The 18,731-nt window shown below is 40.9% G+C and overlaps 1 protein-coding gene across 1 annotated transcript in view; it reads left to right on the plus strand.

Moving 5' to 3' along the window:
* LOC139754434 (proteasome activator complex subunit 4-like) overlaps positions 1-18,731 on the plus strand; it is a 576,322-nt gene that overhangs the window by 301,105 nt on the left and 256,486 nt on the right. The window contains exon 17 of the mRNA XM_071671710.1: positions 13,803-13,895. Coding sequence (XP_071527811.1) covers positions 13,803-13,895 — 93 coding nt within the window. The remainder of the gene's footprint in view (positions 1-13,802; positions 13,896-18,731) is intronic.

Consider the following 18,731-nt stretch of genomic DNA (forward strand, 5'->3'; position numbering starts at 1 on the left):
AATTTAATGATACTCTCTCACCCCAACTCTCATTTGCCCTCTTTTTCACCTCTTGCACCTTTCTCTTGACCTCCTGTCTCTTTCTTTTACACATCTCCCACTCAATTGCATTTTTTCCCTGCAAAAATCCTCCAAATGCCTCTCTCTTCTCTTTCACTAATAATCTTACTTCTTCATCCCACCACTCACTACCCTTTCTAATCAACCCACCTCCCATGCTTCTCATGCCACAAACATCTTTTGCGCAATCCATCACTGATTCCCTAAATACATCCCATTCCTCCCCCACTCCCTTTACTTTCATTGTTCTCACCTTTTTCCATTCTGTACTCAGTCTCTCCTGGTACTTTCTCACACAAGTCTTCTTCCCAAGCTCACTTACTCTCACCACCCTCTTCACCCCAACATTCAATCTTCTTTTCTGAAAACCCATACAAATCTTCACCTTCGCCTCCACAAGATAATGATCAGACATCCCTCCAGTTGCACCTCTCAGCACATTAACATCCAAAAGTCTCTCTTCCGCACGCCTGTCAATTAACACGTAATCCAATAACGCTCTCTGGCCATCTCTCCTACTTACATATGTATACTTATGTATATCTCGCTTTTTAAACCAGGTATTCCCAATCACCAGTCCTTTTTCAGCACATAAATCTACAAGCTCTTCACCATTTCCATTTACAACACTGAACACCCCATGTATACCAATTATTCCCTCAACTGCCACATTACTCACCTTTGCATTCAAATCACCCATCACTATAACCCGGTCTTGTGCATCAAAACCACTAACACACTCATTCAGCTGCTCCCAAAACACTTGCCTCTCATGATCTTTCTTCTCATGCCCAGGTGCATATGCACCAATAATCACCCATCTCTCTCCATCCACTTTCAGTTTTACCCATATTAATTGAGAATTTACTTTCTTATATTCTATCACATACTCCCACAACTCCTGTTTCAGGAGTAGTGCTACTCCTTCCCTTGCTCTTGTCCTCTCACTAACCCCTGACTTTACTCCCAAGACATTCCCAAACCACTCTTCCCCTTTACCATTGAGCTTCGTTTCACTCAGAGCCAAAAGATCCAGGTTCCTTTCCTCAAACATACTACTTATCTCTCCTTTTTTCACATCTTGGTTACATCCACACACGTTTAGACACCCCAATCTGAGTCTACAAGGAGGATGAGCACTCCCCGCGTGACTCCTCTGTTTTCCATTTTTAGAAAGTTAAAATACAAGAGGGGAGGATTTCTGGCCCCCCGCTCCCGTCCTGGGAGATAGGGAAAAATAGTCTACCCATTTGTCTCTTGTGTTTTTTAAGAGGTGACTAAGAGAGGCAGAATCGGGTGCTGGAGTACCCCCTCTTTTTTTTTCTTTCTCTTTTTGTATTTCAATTTTTGAAAGTTATGATAAGAAGCCAGCCAAGGAGTGCTCATCCTCCTTGAAGCCTCTGGCTGTGGTGTCTGAATGTGTGTGGATGTAACCAAGGTAAGAAGAAAGAGATAGGAAGTTTTTGAAGAAGAAAGGAACATAGGTGTTCTAAGTGAAAGAAAGGTTAAGAGTAAGGAGAAAGAAGGGTTTTGTCCTATCTTGAGGGCAAAGTTAGGGTTAGTGTTAGGGTGAAAGCTAAGGAAGAGGTAGCACTACTGCTAGAGCAGTGGTTGTGGTAATGCATGAAAGAATGTCAGGAAGTGGATTACAAGAGATTGGTGATTATTAGTGATTATGTACTTGGCATTGAGAAGAAAAATGATGCGAGGCAAGTGTTCTGGAAGCAATTAAGTGAGTGTCTTAGAAGTTCTGGCACAGGAAACTAGGTGTAAGTGATGGGTGATATAAATGTGAAAAGGAGTAATGTGGCAGTCTAGAGTATGATTAGGAGTCATAAGGTATTAAGGTGAATGGAAATGGTGAATAGTTTATGGAGGTAGGTGCTGGAAAAGGATTGGTGATTGGGAATACCAGGTTTAAAAAGAGGGATGTACACAAGAGTACATAGGTGAGTAGGATAGATGGTAAGCAGCCATTATTGGATTGCATACTGATTGATAGGTGTGCATAAGAGAGACTCATGGATGTGAATGTGCTGACAGCTGCAGCTGGTGGGATGGATGATCATTACCTGTTGGAGGTGAGGAAGAAGATTTGGACAGATTTCCCTAAAAGAGGCTATTACATTGGTGAGAATAAGGTGGTGAAAGTAAGGGAGCTTGGAAAAAATCTTGTTTGAACAAGATTGAGTGTAGAATGACAAAAGGTGAGAGTGATTGAAGTAAGGGGGATGAGAAGTTTATAGAGAAGCGATGTTGGCAAGTATGAGAGAAGTTTTTAGTGTGAGGAAGGCAGGAGGTGGGCAGGTGAGAAGGGATAGTGAGTGTTTGGACAATGAAAGAAAGTTGCTAGTGAATGATAAAGAAGTGTATGGGTGGTACTTATAGGGAAGAAATGCAAGTGAGTTGGAGCTGTACAAGACAAAGTTGCTCGAAGTGAAGGGAAATTGCAGGGGCTGATAAAGAGGACAAATGAGAGTTGGGGTGCATGTGTCAGCAAACTTCAGGAAAAATTATATGATGTTTGGAAGGAGGTTATCAGTCGAGATGAATAAGAGAACAGATAAGAACATTGGTAAGTGAGCAAAAGGGGGAAGTGGTTATAGACAATGGTGAGGTGAATGTATGGGGCAAGTACTTTGAAGGATTGTTGAAGGTGTTTGATAATAGGGTGGCAGATGAATGGTGTTGGGTTGGGGAGGTATATGAAATGAGTCATGGGAAGTGGTTTAGTGGAAAGGCAAGAGGTGGTGAAAGCTATGTAAGATGAAATGTGGTAAGGAAGCTGGAGTGGATGTTTTGCAGTTAGATATCTGAAGAAAATGGGTGACTATGTTGTTGATTGGCTAGTTAGGATTTTCCTTGTCTGTTTAGATCATGGTGAGGTATATGTAGAATGGCAGAATGCATGTATAGTGTCATTGTATAAATGAAAGAGGGACAAAGAAGAGTGCTTGAGTTAGAGAGGTGTTGTTTTGTTTAGTGTATCTCGTGAGTTATATGAAAGAGTGGCGATTTAGAGGGGGGTGGCATGCACACAAAAATCAGACTGAGAGGATGGCAGAATGCTTCGATCATCAGACTGGGAGGAATAGTGTGGTTTTAAGAGTGTTAGAGGATGTAGGATCAGGTGTTTGCTTGCTTTTAAGAATGTGTTAGAAAGACATACAGAAATAGAAGGATTTGTATGAAGCAGTTTTGGATATGGAGAAATAATGATGAGGGTGATAGAAATGCTGTATGGAAGGTGTTATGAATAATGGGAGTAAATCTATAAGAAACAGTGAGGAGTTTACATCAAGGGAGCAATGCATGTATGAGTGGGTAGAGAGGATGGTGAGTGGTTCCATCTAAAGTTGTGTTTCTAGCAGGGTTTTTGATTTCACCATGGCTATTTGATTTGTTTTTATATGGAGAGATGAGAAAGATAAATGCAAAGACCTTAGAGTGAAGAGCAGGTTTGTGGTCTGTTGATGGTGAGGAAGCCTGAGAAGTAAATCTGTTGTTGTTTGCTGGTGACACAGTACTGATGGTAGATTGCTGGTGACACAGTACTGATGGTAGATTGGAGTGCAAAACTGTGGAAGTTGGTGTCTGAGTTTGGGAGTGTGTGTGACAGGAGAAAGTTGTAAGTAAATGTGAGTAGAATCAAGGATATTAGGTTTATCATTGCAAAGAGGCAGGATAGTTGGGGTGTGTTTAAATGGAGAAAACTTCGTGGTATAAGTGGAGTATTTTAGATACCTGGGAGTGGACATGGTAGCTATTGGAATGATGGAAGTGGGGTTGAGTTATTGGGTGGATGAGGAGGCTAAGGTTTTGGAAGCATTGAGGAATGTGTGGAAAGAGAAATTGTTGCAAAGGAGGATGGAAGTGGATATGTTTGAAGGTATACTAGTCTCAATGATGTTATGAGAGTGTGAGGCTTAGGCTTTGAAGAAAAATGCTATGATAGAGGAGGGTGGATGCATTGGAAAATTAAGTGTTTGAGGTGAATATGCTTTCACCCCATCCAAAAGTTGTTCCCCTACCCCATATATCCTTAACACATAAAGCATTCCACTTGACTCTGTCATATGTCTTCTCCAGATCCATAAATGCTGTATACAGCTTCTTACTTTTAGCTTGATAAGTTTCCAGTCATTTTCACCATGAAAATCTGATCCACACTTCCCCTACCTTTCCTAAAACCCCCATGCTCTTCATTTATTTTGCATTCAGTCATTTCCATTATGTCTAAACACTCTTGCATACTTTTTTCCTGGTACACTTAATAGACTTATTCCCCCATAGTTGCCATATACATCCTTAGCACCTTTGCCTTTGAATATCTGTCTATCTATCCATACCTCTGATGCCTGTTTCCAACAGGAATTCCCTCAAGGTGATGGCCACAGCAATAATTTCCAAAACTAGTGAACTCCAGTGCCACTTCATTGCTTTTAGTATCTCACCCTTAACAGGCCACTGGAAGAGGGCATCTCTAGCACAGTGTTTGTAGAGGCTCCTACTTAATATTCCTGCTGACCACATCTACCTAATACCTCTGCCAAATGTTTCTAACACTACTACTACCTCATATTTTATACCTAATGCTCCTACCTAAAATTAGTTCTTACTAACCACTTCTATCTATTGTTCCTACCATTTTGCCAAAAGGCAGGGTTAGAGAATAGTGCTTGCTGCAAGAAGATCTAGAGTTACGAAGAATAAGCTGAGTTAGGTGTTGTCAAGCGTTATGTATGATAATGAAAGATTGTATGTTTGTAGTTAGAATGCCAGTAGTCCACATGTGGGTGAGGCAGAGAGAAAAGACAGCTACCTGGGTTGGAGAAGTGTAGCTTGACAGGCGCTGAAGTGCTGGCTCACTATGCAACCATCACGAACCCTCCTGAATAAAGGAACAATAATAGTGTTCCCAATCCTCAGGCACAACATTCTGTTTCCATGCATCCACTCTATCACACTTTCTCCATACTTCAGCATTTCAGCCATACTCCCATCCACTCCACATGCCATTCCTACCTTCAACCTCGTTATTGCCTCTTTTTACCTTACTTGCTATAGACCCATGCATTTATATCCTTTTCCCTCCATCTTCCATACCTATGCATGTAATAGCTACTGCCACCTTTCACATTCATCAGTTCTCAAAATACTTGCCATCTTCTTTTCACTTCCTCCTTTTGATTCAGCAACTCACCTTCCTTACTTCTCACATTAACATTTTGACTTTTACATCCACCTCTTCCTTTTTTTTTACCTCCTTCTGGCACAATTTCGTATTTCCCTAAATTTTTCACTCCTCTCCAAAATCTTCATTTGCTCTTCACTGTCACCTTCTTAACAATTTGCATACACATTGTATATTCTTCCCTCCCCCTCTGTGAACTTCCACAGGTATATTATATTTGAACAGTCTACCATATTCCTTTATCTTCTCTTCCACAGCATCACTAGTCTCATCCATCCTCCAAGCATTTCCATGTTTATTCTTATATCTTGTGGTCTTTTATCCAACCACTAATTCTACAGCCTATAATAATGTTTCTCTAAACTTTTTAAACACCTCATTCACACATTACTTCATTCATACATTTACTGTACTTCCATCTAAACTTTTGGTCACCCTCCTTTCATACTCCTTGCATTCTTTCTGATTCATATTCTTGCTTGCCAACAATTTTACCTTTCCATTCTTTCTTACACCATACCTCCACTCCTCCCTCATCTCACCCCCACAAGAACCATGAAGTGGTCGGTGTCTCCAAAGAATCCTCTCACAACTCAAGCATTTAGCACTGCCTTTCTCAGCCTTTCATCCACTGTCACATAGTCGAACCATTTTGTTCTCTAGAGTCGCAAATGCAGTTGTAATAATGGATGGAGATTTGAGCAAAAGTTTTGGTGTACACGTGGTTATGAAGCAGGGCTGTGTGATGTCACCAGTGGCTTTTTAACATATGTATGGATGGAGTGATAACAGAGGCGAAAGCAAAACTATGGAAAGAGGTATATGGAGATGGAATATGTTGGCGAGATATGGTGGCTAATGATAAGCATGTTTGCAGACGATGCTGTGTTGCTTGCTGAGAGGGAAGAGGAGTTGCAGAAGGTTGTGTGTTTTATGATATGTGTAAGTGTAGATGATTGAATGTAAATTCGAGTATGATGGTGTTTGAAAGGAAACAGGGTGAAAGTATAGATTTTGTAAAACCCATAGAGTGAAAGAAGAAAGTGTGCTGAACTGTGTTATAGATAAAGGGCAGTAAAGACTGGAAGAGGTAAGGGAATTTGAGTATCTGAGAGCTATCTTGTGTAAGTTTGGTGATGTGGAATGAGAGATAAGGTAGAGAGCAGTACAGGGTATAAGAGTCATTGGGTCCCTTAATAGAATAATGAAGGGCAGAGGTGTAAGTATGGAAGTAAAGAAAGGATTAAGGGACAGCACAGTCCTTCTAACCCTGACTCATGCAGCCAAAACATGGATATTGAATAGCCACAGAGGTCAAGAATCCAGGCTGTGGAAATGACATATTTCAGAGGAGCATGTGCTATGACTGGATGGAATGAAGAAAAATTAGGGGTGTTTGAGAGATGTTGTATGGCATGGAATGCATTTGTGGATTGGTAGAGTGGGTAGTTTTATTGTGTGGAAAGAATGAAAGATTGGGAGTTTTCAAGGAGAGTGTACGATTGCATGATGGATGGGGTTGGTTTGAGAGCAAGACCACCTATGACATTGGGGAAATAGAATGGAAGAGTATTGGAGGGAGAAAAATGGTGGAATAATGAATGGAATGGTGTATGTGAGGGAGGCATATAAGGACAGGGATAAGTGGAGGCTCCTTGTTGTGTCTACCTCCTTGATGGAAATTCCCGAAAGGAACAGGCATGAGAGATATAGATAGATATGAATAGAGTAGCTAGGCAATTGAATAGCATGTGGTTGGTGTCTTCTCTGTAGAAGTTGCATAGTGGACATGGGTGGTCTTAGAAAAAAATGAAATGGTGTTTGTAATGTTGTAGTCATGGATGATGTCCAAAGCATAAGCAGAAAACTGTAACTAGTGTTTGAGGAGTGTTTACATGAGTTCACATGAGACGGACAACAGGAGGTCTGATTGGCCCACGACTGGGTTGTCTGAAAAATATGATTTGATTTATACAAGAATAATTTCATTCCTCTCTACTTTTTTAAGCTATCACCAACTCTCCACTGTTGCACATTAGCCTTCTAGTGTCCCTGTTACTACTGTCATTTATGCATTTTTTGTGGCATTTCTTCAGAGTGTACCTGAATTTATAGAATATTTGTCTAAACAACTTTTGAAGGTATTTATAGGTAGTTTTAGCATTCACTACATCTGATGGTAACTTATTCCAGTGCTCAACATACCTAAAAGAAAAAAAAGCTTTTTCCTACATCTGTACTACATCTTTTACCTTTGAATTTTATTCCAGTTGTCCTAGTAATTGTATTTTCTTGTATTTCGAAAAGATGCTTGTGGTTTACTTCATTGAACTTGTTCAGAATTTTGAACACTTGGATTAAGTCACCGCGAAGTCTGTGTTTTTAAGGGAGAAGAGATCTAATCATTTTAGCCTCTCTTCATGTGCCAGATTTCTAAAGGATGGTCTCAATTTTTATGTGTCTTTGTACTTGCTCTAATTTTTCCTCATTTTTTTTTTATAGTTTGAGGACCAAAATTGGACTGCATATTCCAGGTGTGGTCTTACTAGAGAATTATAAAATGTGATAAATGTTTCTGGTGTCTTATAATCTATGTTCCTGGCTGTGAAATTTAACATTTGGTTACATTTTTTACTTGCTGCATGACACTGTTTAGTGTATTTCAAATTGTTGCTAATGACAATTCCAAGGTCCTTTTCTTTGTATACTATAGTTTGAGAATTTCTGAATAGTTTGTAGTTGTAATATATTATCTTGTCTGCAAAGTGCATAACTTTACACTTGTCTACATTGAACTTCATTTGCCGTCTGTCTGATCACTCTGCTAGTAAATTAAGATCTCTTTGAATCATTTCACAATCCTGCCTGTTTACAGCTCTACCTCCTAGTTTAGTATCATCAGCAAATTTGGAGATCTCAGACATGAGACTGAGTTCTAGGTCATATGCGATTGGTTGGAGTTTTAGACTGCTTTGGAAGGTTGTTTATTGCTTATCTGGTTATTTCAGTATGTATTTGGTCAGTGTTACATTTGTTGGGGAGGCAGATGTCTGAATAGAGGTTGGGGTGGGGTGTGTGAGAATAGAGGTTACTGAAGTGTAAAGCGGCAGTGAATTCTTAATTTGTACTTGGGGTTTGGTGTTTGGTTATAGAATGGTTTGAGTGGGAGTGGTTTAGTGCTTTTGCAGAAAATTGAGTGCTGAGCATGCTAAGGTAGGACTATATTCAGAGGATCCTTGTTTCATTGTGAAGGTTAATATTTGTGTGTGTGTGTGTGTGTGTGTGTGTTTATTTGTGTTTGTGTGTGTATATTTATATTTTTTTATTTTTTTATACATTTACCATTTCCTGCGTCAGCAAGGTAGCGTTAAGAACAGAGAACTGAGCCTCAGAGAGAAAATCCTCACTTGGCTCCCCATCTCTGTTCCCTCTTTTGGTAAAGTAAAACTGGAGGGGAGGATTTCCATCCTCGAGCTCCCTCCCCTGTTAGTCGCCATCTATGACATGCAGGGAATACATGGGAAGTATTCTTTCCCCCCATTGACACATGGAGAGAATGAGTGAGGAAAGGTTGACAAAGAGGATATATGTGTCAGAGGTGGAGGAGCTGTGGAGGTGGAGGTGCTTTTTCCTGTGTGGTGGGGTGGTGATGGGAATTGATGAAGGCAGCAAGTATGAATATGTTCATGTGTATATATGTATGTTTGTGAATGTATATGTATGCATATGTTTAAATGTATATGTTTGTATATGTGCATGTATGGGCGTTTATGTATATATATGTATATGTGGGAGTTGAGCCATTCTTCATCAGTTTCCTTGTGCTACCTCGCTGATGCAGGAAACAGTAATTAAGTATGATATATGTATTTATACTTTTTTTTTTATACTTAATTGCTGTTTCCCGCATCAGCATGGTAGCGCCAGGAAACAGGTGAAGAATGGCTCATCCACTCATATACACACATATATATACATAAATGACCATACACACATATAAACATAACATATATACATATACACAGACATACATATATACACATGTACATATTCATACTTGCTTGCCTTCATCCATTCCTGGCGCTACCCTGCCCCACAGGAAACAACATTACTACCCCCTGCTTCATCAAGGTAGCTCCAGGAAAACAGAACAAAAATGCCAAATTCGTTCACACTCATTCTCTAGCTGTTATGTGTAATGCACTGAAACCACAGCTCCCTATCCACATCCAGGCCCTACAGACCTTTCCATGATTTACCCCAGACATTTCACATGCCCTGGTTCAGTCCATTGACAGCACATCGACCCTGGTATACCACATTGTTCCATTTCACTCTATTCCTTGCATGCCTCTCACCTCCCTGTATGTTCAGGCCCCGACCACTCAAAATCTTTTTCATTTCATCCTTCCACCTCCAATTTGGTCTCCCACTTCTTGTTCCCTCCACCTCTGACACATATATCCTTTTTTTTTTTTTTTTTTATACTTTGTCGCTGTCTCCCGCGTTTGCGAGGTAGCGCAAGGAAACAGACGAAAGAAATGGCCCAACCCCCCCCCATACACATGTATATACATACGTCCACACACGCAAATATACATACCTACACAACTTTCCATGGTTTACCCAAGACGCTTCACATGCCTTGATTCAATCCACTGACAGCACGTCAACCCCAGTATACCACATCGCTCCAATTCACTCTATTCCTTGCCCTCCTTTCACCCTCCTGCATGTTCAGGCCCCGATCACACAAAATCTTTTTCACTCCATCTTTCCACCTCCAATTTGGTCTCCCTCTTCTCCTCGTTTCCTCCACCTCCGACACATATATCCTCTTGGTCAATCTTTCCTCACTCATTCTCTCCATGTGCCCAAACCACTTCAAAACACCCTCTTCTGCTCTCTCAACCACGCTCTTTTTATTTCCACACATCTCTCTTACCCTTACGTTACTTACTCGATCAAACCACCTCACACCACACATTGTCCTCAAACATCTCATTTCCAGCACATCCATCCTCCTGCGCACAACTCTATCCATAGCCCACGCCTCGCAACCATACAACATTGTTGGAACCACTATTCCTTCAAACATACCCATTTTTGCTTTCCGAGATAATGTTCTCGACTTCCACACATTCTTCAAGGCCCCCAGAATTTTCGCCCCCTCCCCCACCCTATGATCCACTTCCGCTTCCATGGTTCCATCCGCTGCCAGATCCACTCCCAGATATCTAAAACACTTCACTTCCTCCAGTTTTTCTCCATTCAAACTCACCTCCCAATTGACTTGACCCTCAACCCTACTGTACCTAATAACCTTGCTCTTATTCACATTTACTCTTAACTTTCTTCTTCCACACACTTTACCAAACTCAGTCACCAGCTTCTGCAGTTTCTCACATGAATCAGCCACCAGCGCTGTATCATCAGCGAAAAACAACTGACTCGCTTCCCAAGCTCTCTCATCCCCAACAGACTTCATACTTGCCCCTCTTTCCAAAACTCTTGCATTTACCTCCCTAACAACCCCATCCATAAACAAATTAAACAACCATGGAGACATCACACACCCCTGCCGCAAACCTACATTCACTGAGAACCAATCACTTTCCTCTCTTCCTACACGTACACATGCCTTACATCCTCGATAAAAACTTTTCACTGCTTCTAACAACTTGCCTCCCACACCATATATTCTTAATACCTTCCACAGAGCATCTCTATCAACTCTATCATATGCCTTCTCCAGATCCATAAATGCTACATACAAATCCATTTGCTTTTCTAAGTATTTCTCACATACATTCTTCAAAGGAAACACCTGATCCACACATCCTCTACCACTTCTGAAACCACACTGCTCTTCCCCAAGCTGATGCTCTGTACATGCCTTCACCCTCTCAATCAATACCCTCCCATATAATTTACCAGGAATACTCAACAAACTTATACCTCTGTAATTTGAGCACTCACTCTTATCCCCTTTGCCTTTGTACAATGGCACTATGCACGCATTCCGCCAATCCTCAGGCACCTCACCATGAGTCATACATACATTAAATAACCTTACCAACCAGTCAACAATACAGTCACCCCCTTTTTTAATAAATTCCACTGCAATACCATCCAAACCTGCTGCCTTGCCGGCTTTCATCTTCCGCAAAGCTTTCACTACCTCTTCTCTGTTTACCAAATCATTTTCCCTAACCCTCTCACTTTGCACACCACCTCGACCAAAACACCCTATATCTGCCACTCGATCATCAAACACATTCAACAAACCTTCAAAATACTCACTCCATCTCCTTCTCACATCACCACTACTTGTTATCACCTCCCCAATTGTGCCTTTCACTGAAGTTCCCATTTGCTCCCTTGTCTAACGCACTTTATTTACCTCCTTCCAGAACATCTTTTTATTCTCCCTAAAATTTAATGATACTCTCTCACCCCAACTCTCATTTGCCCTTTTTTTCACCTCTTGCACCTTTCTCTTGACCTCCTGTCTCTTTCTTTTATACATCTCCCACTCAGTTGCATTTTTTCCCTGCAAAAATCGTCCAAATGCCTCTCTCTTCTCTTTCACTAATACTCTTACTTCTTCATCCCACCACTCACTACCCTTTCTAATCAACCCACCTCCCACTCTTCTCATGCCACAAGCATCTTTTGCGCAATCCATCACTGATTCCCTAAATACATCCCATTCCTCCCCCACTTCCCTTACTTCCATTGTTCTCACCTTTTTCCATTCTGTACTCAGTCTCTCCTGGTACTTCCTCACACAGGTCTCCTTCCCAAGCTCACTTACTCTCACCACCCTCTTCACCCCAACATTCACTCTTCTTTTCTGAAAACCCATACAAATCTTCACCTTAGCCTCCACAAGATAATGATCAGACATCCCTCCAGTTGCACCTCTCAGCACATTAACATCCAAAAGTCTCTCTTTCGCACGCCTGTCAATTAACACGTAATCCAATAACGCTCTCTGGCCATCTCTCCTACTTACATAAGTATACTTATGTATATCTCGCTTTTTAAACCAGGTATTCCCAATCATCAGTCCTTTTTCAGCACATAGATCTACAAGCTCTTCACCATTTCCATTTACAACACTGAACACCCCATGTATACCAATTATTCCCTCAACTGCCACATTACTCACCTTTGCATTCAAATCACCCATCACTATAACCCGGTCTCGTGCATCAAAACCACTAACACACTCATTCAGCTGCTCCCAAAACACTTGCCTCTCATGATCTTTCTTCTCATGCCCGGGTGCATATGCACCAATAATCACCCACCTTTCTCCATCAACTTTCAGTTTTACCCATATTAATCGAGAATTTACTTTCTTACATTCTATCACATACTCCCACAACTCCTGTTTCAGGAGTATTGCTACTCCTTCCCTTGCTCTTGTCCTCTCACTAACCCCTAACTTTACTCCCCAGACAATTCCAAACCACTCTTCCCCTTTACCCTTGAGCTTCGTTTCACTCAGAGCCAAAACATCCAGGTTCCTTTCCTCAAACATACTACCTATCTCTCCTTTTTTCACATCTTGGTTACATCCACACACATTTAGGCACCCCACTCTTACATTTTTCATATGTATATATATGTATGTGTGTATGTGTGTATATGTGCGTATGTATGTGTATGTGTGTGTATGTGTATATGTATGTATATATGTATATTATCCCTGGGGATAGGGGTGAAAGAATACTTCCCACGTATTCCTCGTGTGTCGTAGAAAGCGACTAGAGGGGACGGGAGCGGGGGGCCAGAAATCCTCCCCTCCTTGTATTAACTTTCTAAAATGGGAAACAGAAGGAGTCATGCGGGGAGTGCTCATCCTCCTCGAAGACATATATCCTCTTTGTCAATATTTCCTCTCTCATTCCCTCCTCTGATCTTCTCAACCACACTTTTTTTTCCCTACACATCTCCCCTACCCTTTCATTACTTACTCAATCAAACCACCTCACACCTCATATTGTCATCAAACATTTCATTTCCAACACCTCCACCCACCTTGGTACAACCCTATCTATAGCCCATGCCTCGCAACCATATAACGTTGTTGGAAGTACTATTCCTTCAAACATGCCCAATTTTGCTCTTTGAGATAATGTTCTCACCTTCCACTCATTCTTTATCACTCTTAGAACCTTTGCCCCTTCCCCCACCTTATGACTCACTTCTGCTTCCATGGTTCCATTCGCTGCTGAGTCCTCTTCCAGATATCTAAAACACTTCACTTCCTCTCAGATGTTACTGGACACCTCTTGCATGTGGTTACACTGCAAGTCAAAAGTCACCAGGTACTATGTCTGATTGTCATTAAGTGAAGAAGAGTAGAGTCTTAGTGAGGAACTTCTCACTCCAAATGAGGCTGTTATTTCTTTGCTTCTAATTGGAGCACAACCTTGAAACTGCAGGAGCCCCGTGTATGGGTTTCTGGGGTTGTATGATAATAAATGTGTTATACTCCCTCATTGCAAACTAAAACTATTTTCTTTGTTTATTACAGAGAGGTTTTACAACAGAGTCTTGCCATCACTTTAGATATATTGCTTGGAGCTGGTGTTGCTCTTCCTCACTGGGATGAGGAACCCATTAAATTGTAAGTACATCTCTAACTTTGTAACAATTTGGTTTATTTTGGAAATTTTTATGATTATTTGATAGAGAATGTTGTATAATTTGATCGTGGCGAATCATTCTTCCCTATCTAAAATATCATGGATGTTTCTGTCTGAAGTTTACTTGATTTCACAACTTTCATTGTCATAGGGTAGTTTTTTTTATTTTCAAAAATTGTTACATTTATTACCAAAGAGTTTGATAAGAATTTTCTTATGATACTGCTCATAGTCCACTTGGACTTTAAGCATGGTAAGAAAATGGGACAGCTGAGAAAGATTAGGTGAAAGTTATACTCTGAACGATTAAATGGTTAGGAGCAGCATTGAAGATACATTAAGAGCTGTGATGAATGAAGAATTTGAGAGTATTATACACAAGACATCAGCATAACTGGATGCTTGTCCTATGTCACATGTGTTTTAGTAATCTTAACTCTAGAAATGTAAAATGAAAGCAATAGGAATGCTTAACCCTTGGAGTATACGGGCACATCTTGATATATGTTTGGGAAGTAATTGTGAAAGCCCGAATATAAAGCAAATATATGTATATTGAAACTTGTTTTCCCACAAAGTTCAACTTAAGATCGTTTTAGAAGAAAAGTTTGTCAGACTTATGAGTTAATGAAATAATATTTTTGAAAATAAAGATATTTTAGTGTATGAATAAGGAGAATTTTAACTTGAGAGGTTATTGAGAGTGAATGATTTACAAGACAGTAACTTAAGTGTATGTTGTGCAAGGTGTTGTTATGACAGGGTGTTGAGGAGGGGTGGAAAAGTTACTGGAAGGATAAAGGAGGGGCAGCAGAAGCATCTCCCCTGGCATATGGGTCACCATCATCATCTTTTTCCAGAGGTAGTGTAACTAATGAAGTAGATTTTGGATGGAAGAATGAGTATTGGTTTGATTGCCTTGCTCATTTTTCTTATTGGTGTTACCGGGTCTTGTTTGCTTAATGTTACACTGATAGTGAAAAGTCACTTTTGGTCTGTGTCACTAGAACATTCTCATCAAAGAATTTCTCACTCCAAAGGAGTCTATATTTCCTTGCTGCCAGAAGTAGTGCAGCCTTGGGCTGCAGTAGTCTTTAGAAAGGTCCTGTGTTACACCTGTATTCTTTCATAAAAATTAGTTGTGGGGTAATTGTGAATAGAAATGTATATGTATGTATATGTGCGTGTGTGGGCTTTTATGTGTATACATGTGTATGTGGGTGGGTTGGGCCATTCCTTGTCTGTTTTCCTGCACTGCCTCACTAACGCGGGAGACCACGGTTAAGTATAATAAATAAATTGTATATATTTTTCTTGTCAGTGTAGAGTTTGTAGTAGGCAATCAAATTGTCCATCAGTCCCAGAACTTTCAGACTGTGTTCATGACTGGGTTCACAGTCTGATTTCCTATAAGTAGTGTCCTTATTGTTTGAAGAAGTCAGATACTTGCTTATTAGTCAGCTTATGTCAATTTGTTGGAGCTTCTATACTTTCATCCTCCTCATCTCTTGCAGTGCACTGTTTTGTAGCATTTTATAGTTGTCTAGCAACTCAAAATATTATCCGCTCCTTTCTATTTTCATGAAGTCATAGTCAAGGGCCAGGCTAAAGAGGTCTTCATGGAGGATTAGTGGACTGTCACTTGCAGAAAAACCTCTGAAGGTTAAAGTAAAAGGCCTCTGTTTGATTATATTCAGCTGTGCCTAAGCTTCAGGATTTTGTTAGTGGGAAGGAGTTGCGAGTCGACAGTATTTCTAGCTATTGTCACAGTCCAACATTAGAAGAATACTTAAGGCAACAAGCTTTCAAATGGCACACAATAGACTAGCTTTCAAGTGTTTGGACAAGGGAGTATTTATCAATCTGTTTATATCCTCCATTAAGGCCAAAACTTGATTATGCTTCTCAGGTGTGGACACCACACTTTAAGAAGCTCAAAGAACTAATAGAAAAGATCCAGAGAAGGCTATCAAAGATGGTACAAGATTTGTTAGAAGTAAGTTACAGAGAAACATTAGAGACTTTCGCCAGAACTTACGCCCCCTCCCCCATCTTGTGACTCGCTTCTGCTTCCATGGTTCCATTCGCTGCTAAGTCCACTCCCAGATATCTAAAACACTTCATTTCCTCTAATTTTTCTCCATTCAAACTAACATCCCAGTTAACTTGTACCTTTATCCTACTGAACCTAATAGCCTTGCTTTTATCCACATTCACTCTCAACTTTCTCCTTTCAAACACTTTTCCAAACTCAAGTCACTAACTTCTGCAGTTTCTCACCTGAATCAGCCACTAGAGCTATATCATTGGCGACCAACAACTAGCTCACTTCCCAGGCCCTCTCATCCGCAACAGACTGCATATTTGCTCCTCTCTCCAAAACTCTTGCATTTACCTCCCTAACCACCCCATCCATAAACAAATTAAACAACCATGGGGACATCACACACCTCTGCCACAAACCAACCTTCGCTGGGAACCACACACTCTCCTCTCTCCCTACTCTTACACATGCCATACATTCTTGGTAAAATCTTTTCACTACTTCTAGCAGGTTACCACCCACACCATATAATAATGAAACCTTCCACAAAGTACCTCTATCATCCCTATCATATTCCTTCTACAGATCTATAAATGGTACATACAAATCCATCTGTTTTTTAAGTATTTCCCTGATACATTCTTCAAAGGAAACACTTTATCCTTACATCCTCTACCACTTTTGAAACCACACTGCTTTTCCCCAATCTTATCCTCTGTACATGCTTTTACTCTCAATCAGTACCCTCCCATATTTCCCGGGAACACTCAGCAAACTTATGCCTCTGTAGTTTGAACACTCACCTTTATCCCCTTTGCCTTTGTACAATGGTACTATGCATGCATTCTGCCAATCCTGAGGCACTTCACCATGCTCCATACATACATTGAATATCCTTACCAACCAATCAACAACAGTCACCCCCCTTTTTGATAAATTCCTCTGCAGTACCATCCAAACCCGCCGCCTTGCAGGATTTCATCATCCGCAAAGCTTTCACTACCTCAGCTCTCTTAACCAAACCATTCTCCCTGACAGTGTCACTTCGCACACCACCCCGACTAAAACACCTTACATCTGCCACTCTATCATCAAACACATTCAACAAACCTTCACAATACTCTATCTCCTTCTCGCTTCATCACTACCCGTTATTACCTTCCCACTTGCCCCCTTTATCGATGTTCTCATTTGTTCTCGTCTTATGCACCTCCTTCTAAAACATTTTTTTATTTATTTATTTATTTTGCTTTGTCACTGTCTCCCACGTTAGCAAGGCAGCACAAGGAAACAGACGAAAGAATGGTCCAACCCACCCACATACACATGTATATACATACACGTCCACACATGCAAATATACATGCCTACACATCTCAACGTATACATATATATATACACAACACAGACATATACATATATAAACATGTACATAATTCATACTGTCTGCCTTTATTCATTCCCATCACCACCCCGCCATCTATCATTTCATGTGTGGCAGGGTGGCGATGGGAATGAATAAAGGCAGACGGTATGAATTATGTACATGTGTATATATGTATATGTCTGTGTTGTGTATATATATGTATACGTTGAGATGTGTAGGTATGTATATTTGTTTGTGTGGACGTGTATGTATATCCTTGTGTATGTGGGTGGGTTGGGCCATTCTTTCGTCTGTTTCCTTGCACTGCCTCGCTAACGTGGGAGACAGCGACAAAGCAAAATAAATAAATAGATGAAATATCACCACCCCGCCACACATGAAATAACAACCCCCTCCCCCGACATGTATGCGAGGTAGCGCTAGGAAAGACAACAAAGGCCACATTCGTTCACACTCGGTCTCTAGCTGTCATGTAATAATGCACCGAAACCACAGCTCCCTTTCCACATCCAGGCCCCACAGAACTTTCCATGGTTTACCCCAGATGCTTCACATGCCCTGGTTCAATCCACTGACAGCACATCGACCTTGGTATACCACATCGTTCCAATTCACTCTATTCCTTGCACGCCTTTCACCCTCCTGCATGTTCAGGCCCTGATCGCTCAAAATCTTTTTCACTCCATCTTTCCACCTCCAATTTGGTCTCCCACTTCTCCTCATTCCCTCCACCTCTGACACATATATCCTCTTGGTCAACCTTTCCTCACTCATTCTCTCCATGTGACCAAACCATTTCAAAACACCCTCTTCTGCTCTCTCAACCACACTCTTTTTATTATAACACATCTCTCATACCCTATTATTACTTGCTCAATCAAACCAACTCGCACCACATATTGTCCTCAAACATCTCATTTCCAGCACATCCACTCTCCTCCGCACAACTCTATATATAGCCCACGCCTTGTAACCATATAACATTGTTGGAACCACTATTCCTTCAAACATGCCCATTTTAGCTTTCCGAGATAATGTTCTTGACTTCCACACATTCTTCAACGCTCCTAGAACTTTCGCTCCCTCCCCACCCTATGATTCACTTCCACTTCCATGGTTCCATCCGCTGCCAAATCCACTCCCAGATATCTAAAACACTTCACTTCCTCCAGTTTTTCTCCATTCAAACTTACCTCCCAATTGACTTGTCCCTCAACCCTACTGTACCTAATAACCTTGCTCTTATTTACATTTACTCTCAACTTTCTTCTTTCTCACACTTTACCAAACTCAGTCACCAGCTTCTGCAGTTTCTCGCATGAATTAGCCACCAGCGCTGTATCATCAGCAAACAACAACTGACTCGCTTCCCAAGCTCTCTCATCCA

Source organism: Panulirus ornatus, chromosome 17, assembly GCF_036320965.1.
Source record: "Panulirus ornatus isolate Po-2019 chromosome 17, ASM3632096v1, whole genome shotgun sequence".
Lineage (NCBI taxonomy): Eukaryota > Metazoa > Arthropoda > Malacostraca > Decapoda > Palinuridae > Panulirus > Panulirus ornatus.